The sequence below is a fragment of the Equus przewalskii genome, chromosome 10 (genome assembly GCF_037783145.1).
Source record: "Equus przewalskii isolate Varuska chromosome 10, EquPr2, whole genome shotgun sequence".
In the NCBI taxonomy this organism is placed as follows: Eukaryota; Metazoa; Chordata; class Mammalia; order Perissodactyla; family Equidae; genus Equus; species Equus przewalskii.
The window spans coordinates 36,486,317-36,511,705 of NC_091840.1; the positions used below are offsets into that span (position 1 = coordinate 36,486,317).

Here is a 25,389-nt window from a genome sequence, read left to right on the forward strand (position 1 = left end):
TGACCCTTTTGCCCTGCCACAAATACTGCCCTCTACTCCTCTTTTTAGCCCAGAGATTATACATAATACTTTGTTCACTAACTCCTTAACACCAACTCTGTCTGAACTAGTTATATAATTAAGACACTTGCATGGTCAGAAAAGCAGAGCAGAAAAGTTACCCAAAGTGATTCAGGACATTTGACTTTGAATTCCAGTTTTCTGGTTATTCACCCTTTGACAAGTTATTCCTCTCCTTAGGCCTCAGTTTTCTGATTATTTAAATACAGGGCATTAGGCTAAATAATCTCTCTGGTTCATTGCAGGTCTAGGACTCTGTGAAGTAAAATACAATTAACACGCTTAACTCTTTTCTTTCCACCTCCACACAGCTAAATGGGGGTGACTGCTGACACTCACGACTTCATCTTTCAGAAGCAAAGACTCCAAAGCCCCAGGGATAACCATAAGGCAGGACAGTCACATTCAGCCAGACTCTGTATGGGATTTTATTACAGAGTCTGTGATGGGGATTTTTAGGCTGCTTAATTTTAAAATGGCTTATGATGAGGATTTTTAGGCTGGTTAGTTTTAAAACTACAGATGAGATTCAGGCTCCAAGGAGTGGAATTTGTTTGCCTCTTTGTTGGGAAACATTTACATTTCTAAGGGAAACCTCTATCTGTGAAGATGCCTCCCTCTCTGTGCCAGGAAGAAGGGGGAATGGTCTTATCTCTAGAAGCTCTTAATGGGGAAGGCAAGAACTTAAGTTGGTTGCTGTCTGGCAATCTCATGTAACTGGTTTAGGGTGGTGGCGTCTAACCTTTCTAACCTTTATTTAATCCGATTTGATTCTTGTCTAAAAGTCATGGGATCACCCAATGACCAGACCCCACCCGCACTGATACCATTTTAACTTTTTTTCATGTTCTTTCCTTTGTCTTGTAAAGAGATGACTCACATACCTATGCCTTAAATTTAGTCCTAACCCTCAAGTCGGGGCAGCAGCAGGAGCTCTGACTGCCCGTGGGTCCTGTCCCCACGCACCAGCTCTGCCTGCCCATGGGTCCTGTCCCCATGCCAGCGGGGGCAGCAGCAGTAGCTCTGCCTGCCCATGGGCTCTGTCCCCATGCCAGCGGGGGCAGCAGAAGCGGCAGCAGCAGCAGGAGCTCTGACTGCCCGTGGGTCCTGTCCCCACGCACCAGCTCTGCCTGCCCATGGGTCCTGTCCCCATGCCCGCGGGGGCAGCAGCAGCAGCTCTGCCTGCCCATGGGCTCTGTCCCCATGCCAGCGGGGGCAGCAGAAGCGGCAGCAGCAGGAGCTCTGACTGCCCGTGGGTCCTGTCCCCACACACCAGCTCTGCCTGCCCATGGGTCCTGTCCCCATGCCAGCGGGGGCAGCAGCAGCGGCTCTGCCTGCCCATGGGCTCTGTCCCCATGCCAGCGGGGGCAGCAGAAGCGGCAGCAGCAGAAGCTCTGACTGCCCATGGGTCCTGTCCCCATGCTATTCCACACTATTTTCTAAATAAAAGAGCACTACTGCCAGATCTTGAGAGTCTAAGAAATCTTTCTTTCGACTCCTCGGCTCACCGACCCCGCATCATTTCTGGTGGCCCGTACGGGGAACTTGCTTCAGGGGATCTTCCGTACGGGGACTTGCTTCATCGGCTTGTGAGCTTGAGTTCTGGTAAGTGCCCTTTTTCCTTTCCTTGTGCCTTTCTTTTTTTCGAGGATGGATCTAAATTCACTTCTCCATCGGGAACTTTCTTGGATGGCTGTATGAATCCACGTTTGCTGCCCATGGCTACTCTATGGGGCAAATCGTGGCATTCAGCTTGAAGAGAATCAGTACCTTAAGCCTCAGGGTGATGAAGAATGAATTAATCCATTCCTTCCTGACTCTATCTCTAATAGACAAATTTTACGTGGGCACGGGTCGGCCACTTAAGTCATTAGGATGGCCGCCAATCTCCAAGACTCCCGTGGAAGGTTTCTTTTCCTAAGGCTGGATTGGGATCCCTCCCTCTGGCACCTGAGCACGCTCTGAACTGCGAGGAAAGTCCCACTCGGGACTCCAGTTCAAGGAAAGTACCAAACTCTAACCTTTGGTGGAGTATGGGAACCCCTTCTTGGGAGAATGGCTCCAGGCTGCAATTGGGTAGAATGTCCCCCAGACTGGCGGAAAATTCCTCACTGTTTTTCTCTATCCTTTATCCTGGGGACCATTCACCAGGCACCTATTATTGCCAGGCATAATAGGGAAGATGTTCAAGGGATGCCCCCGTCATCCCTTGCTACAGGAACCCCAATGGGGGGATTTTCAAGGTAATGGCTCCTTTTCTTTCTCTCTCCTTTTCTCTCGGGGACCATTCACCAGGCCTATGCTGCCAGGCAGAATAGGAAAGATGTCCACCAGGCACCTGTTACTGCCAGGCATAACAGGGAAGGTATACAAGGGATGCAATGCCGGGGGACGCCCCCATCACCCCTTGCTATAGGAACCCCACAGTAGGAACGACGGGTAGGACGCTGCCCTAGGTTCAGGGGGGATTTTTCATGGTAATGGACCCGTTTCTTTCGTCTCTCTTAAGAGTTACAATGGCCATTTTCGTCTCTGTTTGAGCTTTGCAACTGGGAAACAAAGAAATCTTTAAAGAGTAAAAGGCTCCACCCCTGGGAGCCCCAACTTTGGGTTTCTGGGCCTGATCACCCCAGCAACCCTAAGTGGGGGTGCCCTTTCTTCCTTCGGGAAGAAAGGCCCCGGGCCATGGTTCCACATAAAGCTTTGTTTAATTTTCTCTTGCTATTCTGTCTCATGTGAATTTAATTCGTTCTCCAGCCAGATGAACCCCCATTTGGGAAGAGGAAATGTCTTCCTCCCCTACAGTTTTAGTGCAGTCGGCAGAATAAAATTTCACTGGCTGGTAACTGCTTGCTCCTGGACTGCTGCGGCCGAGAGATCCCGGACCCCTGACGAGAGCCGGCAAGAGGTAAGAGTTCTTACCACGTCAGTCTCCGGGATCTCTGCCTGCAGGCTCCAATGGAAGCAAGAGAGGTGAGTTTTTGCTTTTCTAAATTTAGAATAGCAGGAGAAAATGTTGGTGAGGCTAGCTTCTCGGATTTAGCGACTCTAGGATTTGAGTACTCACTGGTTGTAGATCCTTTTCCTCCCAGAGATAGACTTTTCCTTGTCTCTGTCTTTTTGTTTGTCATAAGACACAGGCATCTCTATAAGCCTGTTGTCTGGTCTTTTTGTCTTGTTCTATGTCTTGAGAGCTTGGTTTTGTGACCTTTCTGGTCTCCGCCATCAGAGGATGCATGTACCGGCACGTATCTTGGAAGCCAGTCACATAGACTGGGGCTCTGGGAAAGTTTGTCTTGAGAGCTTGGCTCTCTTTGTCCGGCTGTGTAAGCTCTCGGGGAAGTTTGTCATAAGAGGTCCCAATTGATTTCATAAGGGGCCTTTGTCGTCTCAACCTTTGTTGCTTGCCTTTACTTTCTTAGCTATTTTTGGGAGTGAATTTTCTGGATCTCTTTTGGGGACGCCTCTTTGTCCTCGGTTAAGCTTTGGTTGAGTCACTGTTAAGATCCTACTCATCAATTCGGCCTGATCACCCCAGCAACCCTAAGTGGGGGTACCCTCTCTTGACGGTTGACTCATTGAGTGTTTTAGTCACCTACTGAGTCAGTTATGAGGACAGGAGACCTGTGAGTCATTCTGTGAACTGTCGTGCTAGGGTAGTGTGTCCCAGCACGGGACCTGTTGTGTGACTCTTATCTTGATAACCCTCTGGAAGAGGCCAGGAGGGCGAGGTCTGATCTCTTCTTTTCCTTTCTTTGTCTGTTTCATTCATCACCTCCTTTGTTGTCACCAAGTCTAGGTTAAGTTCAGGCTGAACCTGACCAGAACCTGGACCGTTTGTAAAATCAGAACTTAAGCCTTTTGCCAGGGACTTAACTCTCAACCTTGGCACTGGGAGTGCCTCCAGCCAGTTCCAGGCCTTTTTCTCCTGCTTCCCTGCCTCAACTGTGCTGGCTCGGAGACAAAGTGCCCAGGCTGAGCGGGACTTGACTAAATCTTATAGCTATGTCAACACCCGCAATCGGCCTCTGCACCCTTTCTCCAGCTGCTGTCAGTCAGACACTGGCTTTACTGCCACAGGGAAGGCCCCTAAGCATCCAGAGACCCACCCTGTGGATGCAATCTAACTCCATCTGGGAGAAAACTTGAGGGGTTTCTCTGTGTCTTTGTGATGCAGTTGGACAGGTAGATCAACCTGGAATGTAGTTTGAGTTACAATCCAGTTTCTGGGAAATCAAGACCAACTGTCCTTAGGAAATCCTTGCAAGACTGGAAATACAGCTCTAGAGGCAGTTCGGACTCCACCTAGTTCCTTTATCACAAAAAGGATTATCATCTCCCCTCTCCAGGAACTACTATCACTAATTCCTAAGACTGAAGCAAAAAAAAAAAAAAAAAGGAAAAAAGAGAGGAGGGGAAAGGCAAAACGGCCATAAGCGTGCCCTTGCAAAAAATCTAGCATCTTGAGTATCTTCTCCACAAATATTGGTAAAAAACAATAGCTGTAACAATAGCTGTGCAGTCTCTGTGTACGTGTGTCTATGTGTACGTTATATGTGTGATATTTTACCTCCCGATGGTATTGCCAAAATTAAGAGCTCTGTTTAATTGGCTTAAAGTAAGCCCTTACATAAATTCTAAATGTAGTAGAAATTAATCCAATGTCTTTCAAGTTAACGCGATGTGAATTAACCTTTGGTAAATGAAAGCTTGTTTAAGTTTGTTGGTTTGATTGAAAATAGTCTTGTTGTCAGAGTTGTCGGTATTTGCATACGATGCAGGCATGCAGCCTGGGTTTACTAGTCAAATAAGTTCACGTTGTCTGTTAGAAATTTGTCAGCAAAATAATAGGTTTAAATGATGACCAGTTTTGTCTAATGTCTCAAGTGATGTTTTTGTAGGTAATCTGAACATAATTGTTGGAAACAAACGGTTTAAATAGATAAAAGTGGGTATAATAACTGTTTTATGGTCTGTATACTTGGGAAAAAAACAGCTTTGAAATTCTTTTTGGTAACAATCTTGAGTTTTGCCAAGTTAAGTTAAATGATAAAAATCTGAGTATCTGGGTCGTTTTTGAATTGGATAGAACATTGAAACATTATTGCTAAAACGTATCTAAGTTATTTACTTTTGGCTTCTTGTTGTAAAGAGGCTAAAAGCGTTTGGGTCTGTTAAAAAGCATACCTTGTGTTTTATTGTAAAGCGGCGTGTTTCTGAAATTATGAAGTGTTTAGAATGCTGATATAAAAGATTGCTTACCTTTTTAGTGTTTACTAGGTCTGTTAAGTGTTAAAAGTTATTGACCTATATAATTAAAGCTACTGGAAATTAATGAGGAAAACAGCTCTGTATACAAGGAAGTAAAATGTGTGTTTTCAGTAAAGAGGGTATAAAGAATGGAAGTATTTTTGTTTGATGGGTTAAGAAAGATAAATTTGTCCTAAAGTACTAGAAAGGAAAAAAGAAAGACTTTGGGACAAATTCTGAAGGCAAAAAGAAAGTTGTAGAAGGTTTGTGAAGGAGAAATTCTGGAAGGAGTTTTATGACTGGTGAAGCAGACTAAGATTAAAGTAAATCCAATTAAGTGAATGAGTTTTAATGTTAAAAATAAGCTGGTGCAGAAATTAAAATTTGGCTTTGAGATCTCTCAAAGGATAATTTTATTGAACTTTTGGCCTGCTCTAACTCTACCTAAAAGACAAATTTATTTTGTTAAAATAATGACTGAGGTCACTCTTAAGATTTTTGACTCTTTCTGTTATCACTTTGAATGGATAAACAAGTGTTTTAAAGTCTTTTGATATTTTTGACCAGCTTCTCGTCAAAAATATTCAAGTCCTGAATAAAAGGGTTTCTTTTGAAAATACTAAATTACATGGAAAGCATTGTCAAATAAGCGACGATAAACTTTCTTAGGTGGTATTATGTGGGTAAATGCTATTAATATAGGTGTCTTAAAATTATATAGCATTCCTAAAATTCTGATCTGTCCTGGTTATCGGTTCTAATTCCAATTGTTATCTTGAAGTGTTGTATGTCACAGAAGTAGTCAAGTTTCTTTATCAATTGCCCTTTTGAGTCTTTTGTCCATTTACAGATAGTTGCTGTTTTACTCTGATACTTTTTGCTTTTGCAAATATGTTTCATCTTCAGAGAAATTCCTGGAAAGGATTCTGACACAAAGGTTCTAAACTACAGGGTTCTGATAAACTTTCAGATTATAGAACTGAACTGGGTAAGAAATTACAGAATTCTAACAGAAACTGAGCTCATAGATCTGCTAACAGAAGATTAAGCTCAAGAATTGATTATACAGGACTGTGAACTGATGAGGATGATTATAATTTTTTATGACTTCTGTTTGAAATATTCTTGAGTTTTGATGTGTTGTTTTGTTTTCTCAGATTTAAGGAAATCTTTTCTCTTATGCTAACTATGACTTAGAGCAATTTGGTGAAATTATACCTTTATGAGCAAAACTGAAACATTTATCTTTTTCTCCCTACCTGATCCCTCCAGAATTTGGAAACTCTTTGTGAGTGAGTGGTTATTTCATGGCAATATAGTTATTTGCATAAGTTCAATAAGAATCTGTTCTCCTTATAACAGGACACATTGGTTATATTACCAAGGCTTTGACTGGAATGTCATATTTGAAACATACAGGCTCAGATATGACAACACAGCTTTTCAGGAACAAAGATTGGACTTTCTGGAATACAGCCACTTGGAATCATGGGCCTGGTACCTTGTTTACAGAGATTCTGGCAATCTTACCCGGTAAGTAAGGAAGCTTGCTTATCTGGCAGGTGCAAGGAACCTCAGAATATTTTGGAGGACCTCGAGAAGAGAGGAGTCCACCCAAACCTGTAGGTACTGCAGGCAAAATCTGACAGCATGTCCTTGGCTTGGCTTTTCTGGCCCCGAGAGGCCTTTACAGTTCAATCTGAGATTCCTCATAAAAAATTCCAGCAAAGCAGATTTAAAAAGCCGGTATAATCAATTGCCATTCTTGCTGCACTTATGTAAATAATTGGACCAAGTTTTATTGAAACTACACTTATTTTGCAAACCAGTTTATCTTAATTTGGCTATCTTTTGTGAAAATGAGGGTGATTTTAGAGAGAAAAATTATGTTTCAGTAGAAGCTATAGTACGCATTCATGGATATTAGATTCTAGCTCTTCTCTACAAGATTCATCTATTACTAATCATAATGTCTCCTTGTGGCCATCTGTCTCTGATACGTGGGAGTTCCCTGGCCACAATCAAACCTTTTCCTTCAATACTACTGCCCAAATACTAACTAGATTTGCCTTGTCACAAGTGGATCATAAACAACAAGTTCCAAAGGTAAAGTCCCCAACTTATGGATACACACAGGATGGACTATATCAAATTTGGGACGAATATATTTGGCTCACTCCTACTAGTGGTCAACTCAGTCAAAAGGCCACTCTATGTTGGGAACAAACCAATCACACCTGTGATACATGGCCTAATAGCACCTGACCTATGGGAAAAATTCCCCGTTATATGTGTTCTCATATCATAGCCTTAAGAAATACTGATTAGTTTGAGACTGACTGGGATAGACGGCCAAGCACACGTTGGCTAGCCCCTAATGGCACTCAGTGGTTATGTGGCTCCAACTTACGGCCTTGGCTACCACCTGGATGGATTGGACGATGCACCCTAGGTTTCGTCTGGATACAAGGTAGAACTACATTTACTATATCTCCTCCTGCTAACCTACCCAACCTGCAACAGCGCTGGACCCGCTCTGTCTTCCACTGGTATGACCATGTTGCCTCAATTTTCCTTCCCCAATTAGGAATCGAAAGTGCCATCTGGCACATGGAAGCTCTAAACAAATTTACTATGAAAGCTTTAAATGATACACAACGTAGCCTTTCGCTGCTCGATTTAGAAGTGTCCCAAATGAGTAAGGCAGTCCTCCAAAACCAAATGGCACTGGATGTCTTGACAGCAGCGCAAGGGGGTACTTGTGCCATTATAAAAACTGAATGTTGTGTTTATATTCCTGACTACCATCGGAATATCTCTGGCTTCCTATCTGATATGAGCCACCAAGTTAAGTCCATGTCTGACCCTACCCTATCTCTAAATGATTGGTTGAACTCTTGGTCAGGTCCAGGTTTCTAGACTACTATCAAAACCTTATTCATTGGGTTAATCACCTTGCTTGTATTTCTTATTATAATTTGTTGTCTATTTCGTTGTTTGTCTTCCACATGTCAACAAAGTTTCACCTCCTGGACCACCTCTCATCAAATGATTCTCTCGTCGCCAGAGGATCTGTACACCTTGTCAGCCTTGGATTCCACGGGTGCAGCCTTCCGGTCCGCTGAACCTCCTACCTGTACCCATGGCCCCATTTAGGGACAGCTCTACGACCTTGTACAGCCGGAAGTAGTTACAGAAGACTGACCATCGTCCATATCCCCAAAAGATTTCGGGGCCAAAATGGGTTCAGGGGGGGTTTATGATGGGGATTTTTAGGCTGCTTAATTTTAAAATGGCTTATGATGAGGATTTTTAGGCTGGTTAGTTTTAAAACTACAGATGAGATTCAGGCTCCAAGGAGTGGAATTTGTTTGCCTCTTTGTTGGGAAACATTTACATTTCTAAGGGAAACCTCTATCTGTGAAGATGCCTCCCTCTCTGTGCCAGGAAGAAGGGGGAATGGTCTTATCTCTAGAAGCTCTTAATGGGGAAGGCAAGAACTTAAGTTGGTTGCTGTCTGGCAATCTCATGTAACTGGTTTAGGGTGGTGGCGTCTAACCTTTCTAACCTTTACTTAATCCGATTTGATTCTTGTCTAAAAGTCATGGGATCACCCAATGACCAGACCCCACCCGCACTGATACCATTTTAACTTTTTTTCATGTTCTTTCCTTTGTCTTGTAAAGAGATGACTCACATACCTATGCCTTAAATTTAGTCCTAACCCTCAAGTCGGGGCAGCAGCAGGAGCTCTGACTGCCCGTGGGTCCTGTCCCCACGCACCAGCTCTGCCTGCCCATGGGTCCTGTCCCCATGCCAGCGGGGGCAGCAGCAGCGGCTCTGCCTGCCCATGGGCTCTGTCCCCATGCCAGCGGGGGCAGCAGAAGCGGCAGCAGCAGAAGCTCTGACTGCCCATGGGTCCTGTCCCCATGCTATTCCACACTATTTTCTAAATAAAAGAGCACTACTGCCAGATCTTGAGAGTCTAAGAAATCTTTCTTTCGACTCCTCGGCTCACCGACCCCGCATCATTTCGTATCTTGAATGCATAAAAAGTAGCTAAATTATTTCATGATCCATTAATAGTAGAAGCGCCAAGATAACAACAGCAGTAATAGCCACTCTAACTTATGTTTATCTAGGCTAGACCTATAATCCCAACCCTGGCTATGTAGTAGAATCACTTGTATAGCTTAAAAAAAAAAAAAAAAAAAATGCCCCAGCTCCAAGGCAAGCCAGTATCAAATGAATCAGAATCTCTGGGATGGGGCTCATTTGTTAAGGAACCCAAAGTAATTCTGATGTACAGTGAAAACTAAAAACCACTAATTCAGATCCTTTAATGGAAGAAATGCAAAGCAAATGACTAAACGTTAGTATATCACACATTGGTTGTATAATCAAACATCAATAAATAAAAATAATCCAGTGTTACTATTTACTGACCTTCTCAATTACATATAGAGAATTGTGTTTCTAGAGAAAAAGGAGAGCTCTATAACAATCCCTTGTTCCGACCACAGCTTTTTATTGAGGACTAGCTCTGCCGGAAATAGAATATAATTTCCTGATATGATGAAGCAATTCAAACAAAGATTACTACAAAATTTGCCCTCCTGCAAAAGTCCTATCAAAGATCAAGATAGTTACGGAGTTCTCGTCAAGATGGCACTGTGAGCAGACGTTGAACTCGCCTCCCCCCACAAACACAACCAGGTTACAACAATTTTAGGAAGAATCACCCTGGATTGAAAACTGAAAACTGGATAAAAAGAACCCCCACAACAAGGGACAGTCCTGACGAAAGCAGAAGAGGCAGTAACTCCGGCCAGAGAGGAAAAAAGCCACCTTTGGGAGCAGCGGAACTTCTCAGCTGGCCAGGCGGGAGCCAGTCTAAGGTATGCAGCCCTCCCTGGAGGAGTGAGGTCCGGAGCAGGGGCAATACTGCTATAAGCATCCTTTGGACTCAGCCCAACTGAGAGGGGGGTCTTACGGTCTGGGTTTGCTGGCTATTAACTGCAGCGAGGACACCCCAGAAAAGCTATCGGCCGAAAGCCGAAAAGATCCGGGTCTTAAAGGGCCCACGCACAAACTCACTCATTGCAGCAACCTAAAATCACCAGAGAGAAGGCTGACTGTCCCTTGGTGAAACGAGACTCACCTGGTGGGCTCTGGGGGCATCTTGGTGAGAGGAGGATTCTCTCCAGAGACTGAGACATTGGTGGGGGCCATTGTTCTGAGCTGGTCCAGGCGTGCTGATATGGACAGAGGTGGGGGCCATTGAGGTGCGTCCCTTGGGCTGTTACCCCAGGGGTCTGCCACACCCACTAGAGCACAGATTTAATCCACTTCAGCCAGGGCAGGCAACCTGCCCTAGGGACTGGCCCCACCTAACAGCAAGCCCTCAGGCTACTTTTCAGCCTGCATTGATTGAGTGCCTTGATCCTCTACAGGCAGGCAAAGGTGTCTGCCTCTGTGGGGCAGGGCTTGTGGGAGTACCAGGTGAAATGTGTGGGGCACTGGGGCAGAGGTGGGGGCCTCTGCAGAGTGGCGGTGGGGTACGCTCCAGGGGGTTGAGAAGTGTGCACGGACCAGGACTGTGCTGACAGTGTATGTGGTCCAGAGGGGGGTGAGGCTTATCAGCGGCAGAAGACTTGTGTTTCACAAACTGCCATAAAAAGGATCAGCCCCACCTTCCAAAGTCTGAAACAACTGAGTGCCTCTATGCCAAGGGCTAGCCCTACTCAACTGCACTCCTAAGAGAACTGATATCAGCCTTGTTGGCCACAGGCCTATCACAACTGTATGCCCCTGAGCCTAGCAACCAGCTACACTGGGTATCAACCCAATTAAGAGGACAACTGCAATAAGAGTGTGCTAATAGGCGGCACCAAGATGGCGGAGTGAGTGATCTTCTTTGTCTCTCCCCCGTCAAATCTACAACTAACTGGACATTCACCAATTAACAAAGGGTATCCAGATAGCATCTCAAGATGCCTCAGAGTCTCGTGCTACTATACATCGGAAGGTGGACAGACTTCCCCCCGGGAGGAGGTGGAAATAGGTGAAAACTCTCCGACCCCTGACCCCCGACCCCCGGACAGCCTAGTTCCTGCAGGAGGTTCTCTTCCAGCAGACTCCCCCACAGCATTGCCACACACCAAGGGCACCCGGACTTCCCATGGACGTGCTTGGGGACAGGGTTGGAGCTCCAGCGCCCGGCTCTGCGGCTTGGGGGGAGGCTCCGGGGTCCCGCAGCACCCCAGCAGGGAAAGCCTCTGCTCGCCATTAGCTGGGAGGCCCCGCCCAGAATCCAGAACAAAGGGAAGCTCCCGGCAGACGGATTCCCTGGCACTGCAGCAGACCGCCAGCTGCTGCTGGGCCCACGGTCTCCGGCGCAGGGGGTGCCCGGACTTCCTGTGGACGTGCTTGGGGACTGGGTGGAGCTCCAACACCCCCCCAAGCAGGGATGGCCTCTGCTCGCCATTGGCAAGGAGGCCCCGCCCAGCATTCGGAACACCAGGAAGCTCCCTAGAGCAGAATTCCCCACAAGGCAGCAGCTTACAAGCCACTGCCAGGCCCACGGACTCTGGCCATGTCCCAGACGAGGCAAAGGGCTCCCAGAGATCCCATGAGAGTTGAGTGGGGCAGAGTGGAGCTCTGGCAAAACAGCTACGTAGCCCAGGGGGGAACTCCAGGTTCCTACAGCAGCCTCAGCGAAAGCCTCTGCACAGCACTAGTGGAGAGGTCTCAGCTGGCAATCGCAAGGCGGGAAGGCCCTGAGGCAAAAGTAGCACAGCTAGGTGAGCGAACAACAGATTGCAGAAGATACCCATAGCTCTGCTGGGACCTATAGTGGACAAGTGTGATCTTGTGGGCTCTGTTAGGGACAAAGCAGCAATTATAGGTGATCCTGCTCCTGGCTGTTGGGAAAGCCAGCTGCAGACCACAAGGAGGGAGCGCGTCCAAGTGGGCTGCAACAGTAGGCACCAGCAGCCTGAGGCCCCCTTGCAAGTGCCCTCACAACTGACGAGGGACCCCACAGGACCACTGTGACTACGAGGAGGGGTCCAGGTCCAGTCAGTAACAGCTGACAGGGTTCCTGGTTGGTGCAGTCTAAACAGCTGCCCACTCCCAGACCACTCGCAATAAGTGGAAGCAGCAACTAAACTCTATCTCTATGCGGAGGCACAAATCCATGCCATCAAGCAGTATGAAAAAATATATTAAATCTCCAGAACAGAAGGAAAATGATAAGCACCCAGAAAACAATCCCAAAGACAATGAAATCTATAACCTAAATGACGAAGATTTCAAAACTGCCATTATTAAAAAACTCAATGAGTTAAGAGAATTCAGATAGACAACTCAATGAGTTCAGGAGCTATGTCACAAAAGCGCTTGAAACTATAAAGAAGAACCAATTAGAAATACTGGAGATGAAGAACACAATGGAGGAGATTAAGAAAAATCTGGACTCTCTGAACAGTAGGGTCGATAATATGGAGGACAGAATTAGTAATTTGGAGGATAGGAATACAGAAATACTGCAGACAGAGGAGAGAGAACTAAGACTAAAAAGAAATGAAGAAACTCTCTGAGAATTATCCGACTCAATTAGGAGATGCAACATAAGGATTATAGGTATACCAGAGGGAGAAGTGAAGGAGAAGGGGGCAGAAGACCTGTTCAAAGAAATAATAGCTGAGAACTTTCCAAACTTGGGAAGAGAGATGGAACTTCATGTGACAGAAGCCAATAGATCTCCAAACTTTATTAACGCAAGAAGACCAACCCCAAGGCATATAGCAGTGAAACCAGCAAAAGTCAATGACAAAGAGAAAATACTAAGGGCAGCCAGGCAGAAGAAAATAACTTACAAAGGAAACCCCATAAGGCTATCAGCAGATTTCTCAGGAGAGACCTTACAGGCTAGAAGAGATTGGAATGAAATATTCAAAACTCTGAAGGACAAAAACCTGCAGCCAAGAATACTCTACCCAGCAAAAATATCCTTCAAATACAATGGAGAAATAAAAACTTTCCCAGATAAACAAAAGTTAAGGGAGTTCATCGCCACAAAACCTCCTCTTCAAGAAATGCTCAGGAAGAACCTCATTCCTGAAAAATCAAAAAAAGGAAAGGGGTTACAAAATCCAGAAGAAAGGAGATAAGCAGAAGGACAATAACACAAAGTAACAGCTCTCCATCAGGACATAATGCAAAAGAACCGGAAAACAAGTGATAAAATGGCAACAGTAGGCCCCCACGTTTCAATAATCACTGTAAACCTGAATGGATTGAACGCTCCAATCAAAAGGCACAGAGTGGCAGCATGGATCAAAGAACAAGATCCGACAATATGCTGCCTCCAGGAAACACACCTCAGCCCCAAAGACAAACACAGACTCAAAGTGAAGGGATGGAAGACAATACTCCAAGCTAATAATGAACAAAAGAAAGCAGGTGTTGCCATACTTATATCAGACAAAGCAGACTTCAAAGCAAAACAGATAAAGAAAGACAAAGAGGGGCAGCATATAAGGATAAAAGGGACGCTCCACCAAGATGACATAACACTTTTAAATATATATGCACCTAACAAAGGAGCACCAAAATTCGTAAAGAAACTATTAACAAAACTAAAAGGAGACATCAACAGCAATGCAATAATAGTAGGGGACCTCAACACCCCATTAACACCAATGGACAGATCATCCAGACAGAAAATCAACAAGGAAATTATAGAATTAAATGAAAAATTAGATCAGATGGACCTAATAGATATATATAGGACACTTCATCCAAAAACAGCAGGTTACACATTCTTGTCAAGTGCGCATGGAACATTCTCAAGGATAGACCATATCTTGGGAAACAAAGCAAGCATCAATAAGTTCAAGAGGGTTGAAATAATATTAAGCATCTTTTCTGATCATAATGCTATGAAACTAGAAATCAACTACAAGAATAAAGCTAGGAAAGGGCCAAAAATGTGGAGACTAAACAACATGCTACTGAACAAACAATGGATTATTGAAGAAATTAAAGAAGAAATCAAATATTATCTGGAGACAAATGAAAATGAAAACACACAGTACCAAAAGATCAAGATAGTTACAACAATGTTAGTCAAAGTAGTACAGAGACTGAAATTCCTCAACCTAACTCTCACCCACTAGGTCTCACCAGACGATTTACTACACAGGAATAACAGGAAAAAGTTCAGAGGAACATTTAGGAAAATACACTTGTAAAACCTGCACTTCAGGCAAAATACATCATTTCTCACTTACTCATCAAAGCTTTAAGTCCAGTGATATCAGAGAAGGTGAAGCAATCTTGGCCAAAATTATTCTTGCTCTTTTCAGAACAAAATCAGTGAAACCAATAGTACAGATTAAATAAGTGAAACATTAAACTTCTCTCTCTTACCTCATGTGTAAGGCCAAGCCATCCTGTAGGCTAGAGATCCCCAAATCAGAGAGGGCATCTGAGCCAACAGAAGCTGGTGACAGAGAGCCCTCCTTCTCCTCCAGCAGGTCCAACTTTACCAGGCTGCTGATCTCATCCTCTGAGTTATCTTCAGACACGGAACCAATTATGAATCGGGAGTGCTGGTTCAGCTCCAGAGCAAGTCTGGCCAAGGGGGATGGTTCATCCATTATTCTATCAAAATGAGCTCTCAGAGCTATGGAGAAAATGAAGTGAGAAAAGCAGGTTATGGATAATAACCTGTATCTGAGGATAGCCCCAAGTTATACCTAGTATACCACAGCTGGTACTTGGAAGTAAGGCAGAGTTTGAGAACTAGTTCCCTTGGCTATTCCGTTGCAGGGCTTTTGTTTTCTACAAGGGAGAAAAATCCAAATCATAGTAACTATGCCTAAAAAATTAAAACCAGTTCCCTTTTCCTCAAAGAAATCTCTCTCAAAAAACTACAAGCCATTGCCAATCTCTTTATCAATTTGGTGATGTCCAAGAGATAATTATGATCAAAGGAGAAACCTTTGCAGTAAGTGAGAGTCGCTTGTTGTGATATTGCAATTTTGGTTGTTGGTATGGGGAGACTGCAGAGTAAGAGTTTGGGGAGAGTGTTGGTCATCTCAAACCTGGTGTTCAGAGTAAACTACATCACTATCATCTGGTTCCAAACACTTTACTGTGAGAGGCTATGAATTTTACATAAGTATATTTATGTATAAACACACAAAATATATTTTTATATGTGTGTGTGTATATATATATATATAGTTTGCTTTAAAGTAAACTCCAGATGGGTATTTTTTAATTAAAAAGAAAAAATCTTTACTTGGCCCCGTAAGTTTTTTTCTTAAACTACATCTGTTCAAAATTTAGTTAAGGGGGCTGGCCCAGTGGCATAGTGTTTAAGTTCATGCACTCTGCTTTGGCAGCCCAGGGTTCACAGGTTCGGATCCCAGGGGTGGACCTATCACTGCTCGTCAAACCATGCTGTGGCAGTATCCCACATAAAATAGAGAAAGACTGACACAGATGTTGGCTCAGCAACAATCTTCCTCACTAAATAAACAAATAAATAAATAAATAAGTCAAAAATGTCTGCTTTGGGCTCTAATGTACTGACATTTATAGCAAAAAAGTGAATCTACTATCAAATTTAAAATCTATAATTAAAATAATGGAGATATCACCTTAATTAAGTTTTCTAGATATAGGGCCCTATTAGTCAGGATTAGGTATTACCAATCACTAGCAAACTAATTAACAAAGACCAAAACATAGTTCAAAGACCACAACAATAAAAACCAAAACTCAATGAAACAATATTTATTCTGCCATTCCAAATATCCTATAAAAAAAACCTTCAAAACTACACTTCGACTTAGTATTAACATCTTGTAGCCTGACCAACAATTTTAATTCAGAATAATGATTCCCAGTCCCGATTTTGAGGTACTCTAAGAGATGGTATATCAACAGAGAATAATAAATTTATTATTAATAACTTTTATACGCTGTAAACCACTCTGAGTTATAAAAGTACATTGAAAGCAGTGTTCTTTGACACTAGACAATAAAACATCAAGATTTAAAAACGTTTAGCAACTATAAAACATGTTAAAATTACACACAGACCATTATTTTTGTGTAATTTGTGAATCAGAGCTTATTCATTTACAAAGACAAAACAGGGGGCCAGCCCCATGCTGAGTGGTTAAGTTCATGCGCTCTGCTTCGGCAGCCCAGGGTTTCACCAGTTCAGATCCTGGGTGTGGACATGGCAACGCTCATCAAGCCATGCTGAGGCAGCATAGCACATGCCACAACTAGAAGGACCCACAACTAAAATATACAACTATGTACTAGGGGGATTTGGGGAGAAACAGCAGGAAAAAAAAAAAAAAAGACAAAACAGTATTTATAAATGCTAGAGTAGTGGTTCTCAAAGTGTGGCTCCCAGACCAGCAGCACCTTGGAACTTGTTAAAAGTACAAATTCTTGGGCCCTGTCAAAGACCAACTAACTGTATCAGAACCTACAGGTCGGGGCCCAGTAAACTATATTTTAACAAGTCCTCAAGTTTGAGAACCACTGTGTTAGAAGAAGAAAACAGTATGGGCTGGCCCCATAGCCGAGTGGTTAAGTTCAAGCACTTTGCTTAGGTGGCCTGGAGTTCACAGGTTTAGATCCGGGCATGGACCTAGCACTGCTCATCAAGCCATGCTGAGGCGGTGTCCCATATAGGGGAGGTAGAAGAACCTGCAACTATGTACTGGGGGGCTTTTGGGAGACAAAAAAAGAGGAAGATTGGCAACAGATATTACCTCACGGCCAATCTTTGAAAGAAAGAAAAAGAAAACAGTAATAACGAATTGCCAGGAATGCTAAAAAAAAATCTTTAGACATTTCCTAAAAGTGAGTTGGAGATTACTTAAGCTTTTAGTTTTAAAATTAGAATCAAATTCAAAAGTATCATGCAACAGGAAAAACTTGACATCTAAATTTTACTATACATTTCTCCCTTAGAATACTCAGTTTCTTTTAAAAAAATTTTTAAATGTCTCTAAGTTTTACAAAGAGGTTAAGTTCCAGAACCTTAAAAGAAAACCAAATCATTTAAACAGAGAAAAAAAGGAAGAGAAGGAGGAAGCGGGGGGAGGGGGGGAGTTCTAACAGATTGACCACTCTGAACACCAAAAGTCACAGCAGCAAAAAGGCTACTTCTTTTACATGTTACAGCAGTGAATATCAAGTTTAAAAATAACACTAGAGGGTCAGCCCAGTGGCACAGCCATTAAGTCTGTACGTTCTGCTTCTCGGTGGCCTGGGGTTCACTGGTTCAGATCCCGGGTGCGGACATGGCACCGCTTGGCAAAAGCCATGCTGTGGTAGGTGTCCCACGTATAGAGGAAGATGGGCATGGATGTTAGCTCAGGGCCAGTCTTCCTCAGCAAAAACGGGAGGATTGGCAGTAGTTAGCTCACGGCTAATCTTCCTCAAAAAAAAAATAATAATAAAATAACACTAGAACCCCCCCCAAAGAAATTTCATTTCAACTAACATAAAAAATAATAGCTGCCTTTTTCATAAGAAAAATAAGTAAGGCACTCAGGGTAGATTCTAGCTTATAATGTGACCGAAATTAGATGATTCCACAAAAAAATAAAATTCATGAGAAAGGAGCAAGTCTCTGATCCCATGGGAGAAGAAAAAGAAAGGATTAACTAATAAATGAAAGGCTCCATAAGGTCAACTTCAAATTTTTCTTTCCCAGCTGAGAAGAGCATGAAGGTATCCTTCCCATGAAGGTATCCTTCCCTAAAGGCTTGGAAAGATTGGAAGCAGCTCAGTGTTAACAGTTAAAGAGCCTGTTCATTAACCAATAACTCTACTGAATGGTATTCCCAGGCACAAGCCTACAAACCACCAGAAAAGACAGGCCATGTATGGAAAATCACTGAGTAGCTATCCAGACACTCTAGAAGCTACTCCACAGCCTGTCCCATTTCCACTGATTCTAGTCCTGAATTAAAGAGAAAAGGTGGTGGAATACTACCACTGTCAAACTTGTTCACTTCAGGTTAACCCCTCCTAAATATACCTATATTCTTTTGTGGAAGGCAACTTTTAACATAGAAACCTACAGTTTAATATTTTAGCATGTGAACATAACATTTTTATCACACTGTAAACACGAAAAGAATTATTTGTAACTGACCTCTTATAATTCTTTCTGTCTGAGCAGATATCCACCTCCAAAAAGAACTAGAGAGAGAAAAAGAGAAATTTGAAATTTTTTAAAAGAAATCCAAACTTTACCAATTCCTGCTTTGCTCAGCATAGGACAAAAGTAATAACACTCAAAGCATCATTTTTCTGGTCAAATACATTATTTAACTTGAAGCATAAAGTTCAGTTGTTTAACTATTATTTGTTCAAATCTATAAATCAAAAGCATTACACATTCAAAGACTTTATTATTCATGAAAGTGTGAAACAATAATCCAAGCTTACCATTTTACCAGGTGCCTGTTCCAATTGTATACTTCCAACCTGATGATTTCCAATACTTCACCAAAAAGGAGGCAGTGGGGAGAAGAGAACCCCTAGATTCTCGACAACTCAGTCTGGCTCTGGTTATGTTTCCAAACGGTTAAACCCACGCACAAAAGTTGGGATTCAGAGAGAAGACAGATCTCCCATTATATTAAGTCCCTAAACTCTAAGGTGCCAAGGGATCTCTAGCTACTTCCCAAATCCTGGGTTTCCTTCTATGCCCAACACAATTTAAATGTATCCAGGGTAGAAATCCTCAACTTTAACTACATATAACAATCACCTGTGGAGCTTTTTAAAAACATTGATGTCTAAATTCCACCCCAGATCTACTGAATCAGAATTGCTGCTAGAGGCCCAGAGATCTGAATATTACGTTCCACAGGTGACTGACACTGACATAAATCCAGGCTTGAGAACCACTGATACAGGGTGGAGAAGAAAACAGAAGGAAAGAACCTATTACACAGATAGGGAAATCCAGAACTTCTAAGAGAGGACCCGGAACGACAAGTGACAGGATTGGGGACAGTGCAAGTATGTTAACTGGGGAACTAGGATTTACCCAATTATGGAGTCTGAGCCAGTACTATTCCCTACAATTGTTGTAGGGAAGAGGGTGAGTAGAGGAAGAAAAAAGGGAGTCACTTAGAACAGATGTAACCAAAGGTGTAGCAGAGCTGGAGTCAAAACCTAGGACCCAAGATCAAACTCCAACTCTGCCAAGTATTGGCAGTGCAAACTTGAACAGGTCACTAAATGTCTCTAAGCCTCCTCATCTGTAAAAATAGCAGAAGGTCGGGGCCGGCCCTGTGACGGAGTGGTTCAAGTTCCACACACTCCGTTTCAGTGGCCCGGGTTTGCGGGTTTGGATCCTGGGCATGGACCTACTCCACTGGTCAGCCATGCTGTTGGATGCATCCCACATACAAAATAGAGGAAGACTGACACAGACGTTAGCTCAGGGTGAACCTTCCTCACACAAAAAAATAAGTAAATAACAGAAGGTCATATGTACCTCATCAGACTGCTGTGAGGACTGAGAGTATACGAAAGGCTTTTGTAAATTATGATACACTAGACCAGTGTTTTTCAAGTGATGGGTTACCATCAAGTAGAATATTAAGAAATCAACTAAGTGGGTTAAAACCAACATTTTAAAAATGAAATAGAATAGAAAACGTTAAGAGCACATCATAGTTTATAAGGACAAATATTGTTTTATACATTTTTGAATTAGTTATATATATGTCATGATGTCAAGGACATCTTATCGTGAGTTACATCAAAAAAGTCTTAAAGCCACAATTAATCCCCCCTCTCCGACCCCCTCCACTTTATGTTCTCACTAGAGAGAAGCACAGTGAGTTAAGTACCTAAACCAACGGTTCTTAAACTTTCCTCAGTCAAGACAATACTAGAAATCTGATAAAAGCTTTGGACCCTTTCCTGACAAAAATTCACCCTCACACAAAATTTTGTTTGCATACAAGTTTGGGATCCCTAAAACCTTGCCATAAATTAGGTTAAGACCTGTCTAGAAAGAGGACAAAGAATGCTGTCTTATCACCTCTGAAACAAGGACTCTACCCAGATTCAGGTAGAGGATATTCTGCTTATGCAAATAAAGACTTTCTTCATTGTATATCAAATTGTTGCCAATGTCCAACCCTCTTTTAAGAAAATATAGTCTTTTTTTTTCCTTTGAGGAAGATTAGCTCTGAGCTAACACCTGCCGCCAATCCTCCTCTTTTTGCCCATCTTCCTCTATTTTGTATGTGCGACGCCTGTCACAGATTGGCTCGATGAGCAGTGCGTAGATCTGCACTTGGGATCCGAAACGGCAAGACCCGGGCTGCCAAAGCAGAGCATGCAAATTTAACCACTATGCCACCAGGCCAGCCCAGAAAATATATATATTCTTGAACTTTTATCTGGGGACTCAAAAAGGCTGTGCAGAAGGCTGTCAAACTGTACCCTAAGTTTCTGAAAATGGGGTAAAGCTAATTATAGCTAATGCACTTATTTAAGGGTCAACCAGCTTTTTATTCAGAGACATTTCTCTAAATAAAACAGGACAAATTTTACCAAACTTAGTTAACATGTTCTCCTTGAACTCAAATGACATTGTATTTTCCAAGCAACTCTAATAAAGAGGTAGCAATTAGTTTTCAAAACCACTGATAAAAGTATCCAAGCTAATACAACATGTCCTTGCCTTTTAAGCCATAGTAACTTCCTTTATATTTTTTCAGAAAGACTCATTGAATCTGCTTTAATTTTTGTCATTTTATTAAAGAACTTTTAAATAGATTTTGGTATTAATACAATATCCATAAGAGAGTTATAGAGTTTTCTTTCAAGCTGCACTTTATTTTCCTGCAAGTTTTAAATTTTAAAATAACAAGCACTTGCATTCCAAATAGTGAAATGGATGAAGTATATTCAAAGATAAATAACATTTGGTCCCTGGTGAAGTGGCCACAGACACCTAAATGAACAGACAATTACAGTAGTATAATAATTGCTAAGTGTGAAACACAAGAAAAGGATATTTTATCCAAACTTGAAGGTGGTAAAGGCGGCAGGAAGGATCCAGGAAGACTTCCTAGAGTAGGAAGACATTAGCAATGAAGCACTGGGGAGATAATCAAGAAAGGATTACTAGATGGCTGAGAAAACCTCCAACATCAAAGAATCAAAAAGAACCCCAAAACCCTTACCTGCAGAAAAAGACGCAACTTGGACAAAGAAATTACGCAGAATAAGAAAACATTAAAAATTAGAAGGAGGGGGTGGCAAGCTTACTTCTGTGGTGTTTTCCCCAATAATTCATGACCCAAGTATAATCATGAGAAGACATCAGACAAATTTGAATAAAGGGACATTCTTCCAAATGTCCTCTTCAAAACTGTCAAGGATGGGGCCGGTCCAGTGGCACAGCAGTTAAGTGCGCACGTTCCGCTTCTCAGTGGCCCAGGGTTCACTGGTTCGGATGCCAGGTGCGGACACGGCACCGCTCAGCAAACCATGCTGTGGCAGGTGTCCCACATATAAAGTAGAGGAAGATGGGCACGGATGTTAGTTCAGGGCCAGTCTTCCTCAGCCAAAAGAGGAGGACTGGCAGCAGATGTTAGCTCAGAGCTAATCTTCCTCAAAAAACAAACAAACAAAACCTGTCAAGGCCATTAAAACGAAAAAAGCAAAAAAGGAAAGACTAAGAAACTATCACAGATCAGGGAAACTAAGGAGATATGGCCACTAAACGCAATGTGGTATCCTGGGTTAGACCCTGGAACAGAAAAACACATGGGTAAAAAAAAAAAACAAAACTGTAGAAATCTGAATAAAGTCTATAGTTTAGTTAATAGTATTGAGACAATGTTCATTTCTTAGTTTTGACAAAGGTTCTGTGGCTATGTAACATATTAACATTAAGGGAAGCTTGGTGAAGAGGTATACGGGAATCTTTGTAACTTTTCTGTAAGTCTAAAATTACTTCAAAATTCAAAAAGAATTTTTATTTTAATTTTAAAAGACTACCATGATACTGAAAGAGCTAAGGGAAGACAATATGTACATGAAACACAATGGAATGTTTTTAAAAGAAACATTTAAAGAACAAGTTAAAAATATGATCACAACAATGAAAATACTCATTCCACAAGTTAGAAGACAAAGTTGAGAAAAATCTTTCATAAATCAGAATAAGAAGACAGAGAGATGAACAATAGGAGAGAAAAGGTAAGAGCATTAGAGAATCTGTTCAGAAGGTCCAATATATGAATAGGAGCTCCCAAATGTGAGAACAGAAGAGAGGGCAAGATATAAGTAACGTAATAATCCAATAATAATTCAATTTAGTGAATGATTTAGTCTCAAGACTAAAGTGCATGACTGTCAGATTAAGAAGGCCCACCAAAGGCCTACTATAATGAATAAGAACAGACAGACACCAAGGGACACCAGTGAAATTTCAAAAATTGAAGACAAAAAGAAGATCCTACAAGCTTGTAGAGAGAAAAAGGTCAGGTACAAAGGATCAAGAATGAGAATGCTTGGGCTAGCCCAGGTGGCCTAGCGATTAAGTTCAGTGTGCCCCACTTCGCCAGCCCAGGTTCAGTTCCTGGGTGCAGACCTACACCACTCGTCTGTCAGTGGCCATGCTGTGGTGGTGGCTCACAAACAAAAAGAGGAAGACTGGCAGTGGGTGTTAGTTTAGGGTAAATCTTCCTCAGCAAAAAAAAAAGAAAACAGAAGGAATGAGAATGAGAATGCTCTTCAGATTTATCAGCAATAACCACGGAAGCTTGAAGATAATGAAACAACGCCTTCAAAAGTCTGAAGGAAAATTATTTCCAACCTAAAATTCTAGACCTGATCGATCATTGATCTACCGTGAGGATAGGATAAAGATATTTGTAGACAGCAAGATCTCAAAATAATCACCTCCCAGAATGAAGCAATTAGAAAATATATTTCAGGGGGCTGGCCCCGTGGCCGAGTGGTTAAGTTCGCGTGCTCTGCTGCAGGCAGCCTAGTGTTTCGTTGGTTCAAATCCTGGGCGCGGACATGCCACTGCTCATCAAGCCACACTGAGGCAGCATCCCATATGCCACAACTAGATGGACCCACAACGAAGAATATACAACTATGTACTGGGGGGCTTTGGGGGAAAAAGGAAAAAAATAAAATCTTAAAAAAAATAAAAATAAATATATTTCACTTTACAATCACCAGTGCAATAGCTGATACAGGCAAGGATCATAAATGTAAGTTAAAACCACTGGATAAAAGGTTATTCAATAACAGGATATTCCTGTGGTCTTTAAAAAGTCAACTTACAGAAGAGGATTCTGGGAAGATGGCAGAGTAGGAAGCACTAGGAATCTCTGTTCCTACCTAGACAACAACTGCACTGGCAGGATCTGCCTGATGTAACCATTTTGGAACTCTGGAATGATGGAAGGCTTGCAACTTACAGGGGAAGACTTTGAAGGTTAACTGTGGTTAATGATAGTCAATTTCATCTCTTAGCATAGTAACAGCTATCCATCCTCAACCCCCAGCCACATGGCAGACAATTTTGTACATGTTCCTCAAGCAACTTGAACACAGCTTGCAGGAGCCAGGGCAGGCAAAAACAACCCTGTTCTCCAAATACTGGGGAACTGTGCTCTAATCACTAATTGCTGCCTCTGGTCACAGAGGTGCAGCCAAAGAGGCAGGCAGCCATTATTTTAGTACCTCCCCACACTGTTACAAGTCCTTCCCCCCCCGCTGAAGTGACTTCCAGGGGACTTAAATGACCAGCACCTTTTTATCCCCCCATCATTTTTCTCTTTTCCTCTTTTGGGAGCTAGACATTAAATACTAGTACATTCAAAAACTACTGCACACACAGGGAAAAATCAGAAAGTGACAGAGCATGCTCAGAGAAAGACTCAGAAAAGACCTGAGAAGACCTTAAGTTTACACCTCAGGCTGACTCTCAACACAGAGACAGCCTACAACAGTCCAAAAAACAAAAATGACAATAAAAAACATCAAACTCTGGAAAGGAAGAGAATCTGATTTCCGGAGTTGCCACATTATTAGATTCAAATGTCCAGTTTTCAACAGAAGATCAAAATGCAAAGAAAAAAAGGGGAAGGTATAGCCCATTCAAAGGAAAAAATTAAATCAACAGAAACTTGTCTTAAAAAAATACCTGATGGCAGACATACTAGACAAAGCTGTTAAAACAACTGTCTAAAAGATTTTCAAAGATCTAAAGGAATATGTGGAGAAAGTCAAGAAAATGATGTCTGAACAAAATGGAAATATCAATAAAGAAATACAAAACCTAAAAAGAAATGCTGGAGCTGAAAAGTACAGTTACTAAGATGAAAAATTCACTAGGGTACTCGAAGGCAGATTTGAGCAAGCACAAGAAGGAATCAGTGGGCCAGCCCTGTGGCCTGGTGGTTAAGTTCATCATGCTCCACATTGGCAGCCTGGGTTTGCAGGTCTGGATCCCGGGTGTGAACCTACCACACTCAACAGCCATGCTGTGGTGGTGACCCTCATACAAAACAGAGTAAGATTGGCAGAGATGCTAGCTCTGGGCGAATTCTCCTCAAACAAAAAAAAGAAAAAAAGAATCAGTGAACTTTAAGATAGGACATGGAAATTACTGAGTCTGAAAAACAGAAAGAAAAGAGATTGAAGAAAAGTGAACAGAGACTAAAGGATTTGTGGGACACCATCAAGCAGACCAACATACACATTGTGAGAGTTTCAGAAGGAAAAGAGAGAAAGGGACAGACAGAATATTTGAAGAAATAATGGCTGAAAACTTCCCAAATTTGATAAAAGACATGAATATATACATCTAAGAAGCTCAACAAACTCCAAGTGAGAAGGATTCAAAGAGACCCACACAGACACACATTATAATCAAACATTCAAAAGTCAAAAACAGAGAGAATCTTGAAAGCAGCAAAAGAAAAATGACTTGTCACATACAATAGATCCTCAATAAGATTATAAGTAGATTTC

The 25,389-nt window shown here is 42.3% G+C and overlaps 1 protein-coding gene across 15 annotated transcripts in view; it reads right to left on the minus strand.

Annotated features, from left to right (window-relative positions):
- Positions 1 to 25,389, minus strand: part of ACACA (acetyl-CoA carboxylase alpha) — a 280,736-nt gene that overhangs the window by 199,080 nt on the left and 56,267 nt on the right. For 14 of the 15 annotated variants that reach the window (XM_070562412.1, XM_070562410.1, XM_070562418.1 and 11 more), the window contains 2 exons: positions 18,512 to 18,558; positions 14,746 to 15,001 (listed from right to left, as the gene is read on the minus strand). In XM_070562412.1, coding sequence (XP_070418513.1) covers positions 14,746 to 15,001; positions 18,512 to 18,558 — 303 coding nt within the window. Of the gene's footprint in view, positions 1 to 14,745; positions 15,002 to 18,511; positions 18,559 to 18,807; positions 18,922 to 25,389 lie in introns of those variants that run through there. The other variant, XM_070562417.1, reaches the window with a different exon arrangement.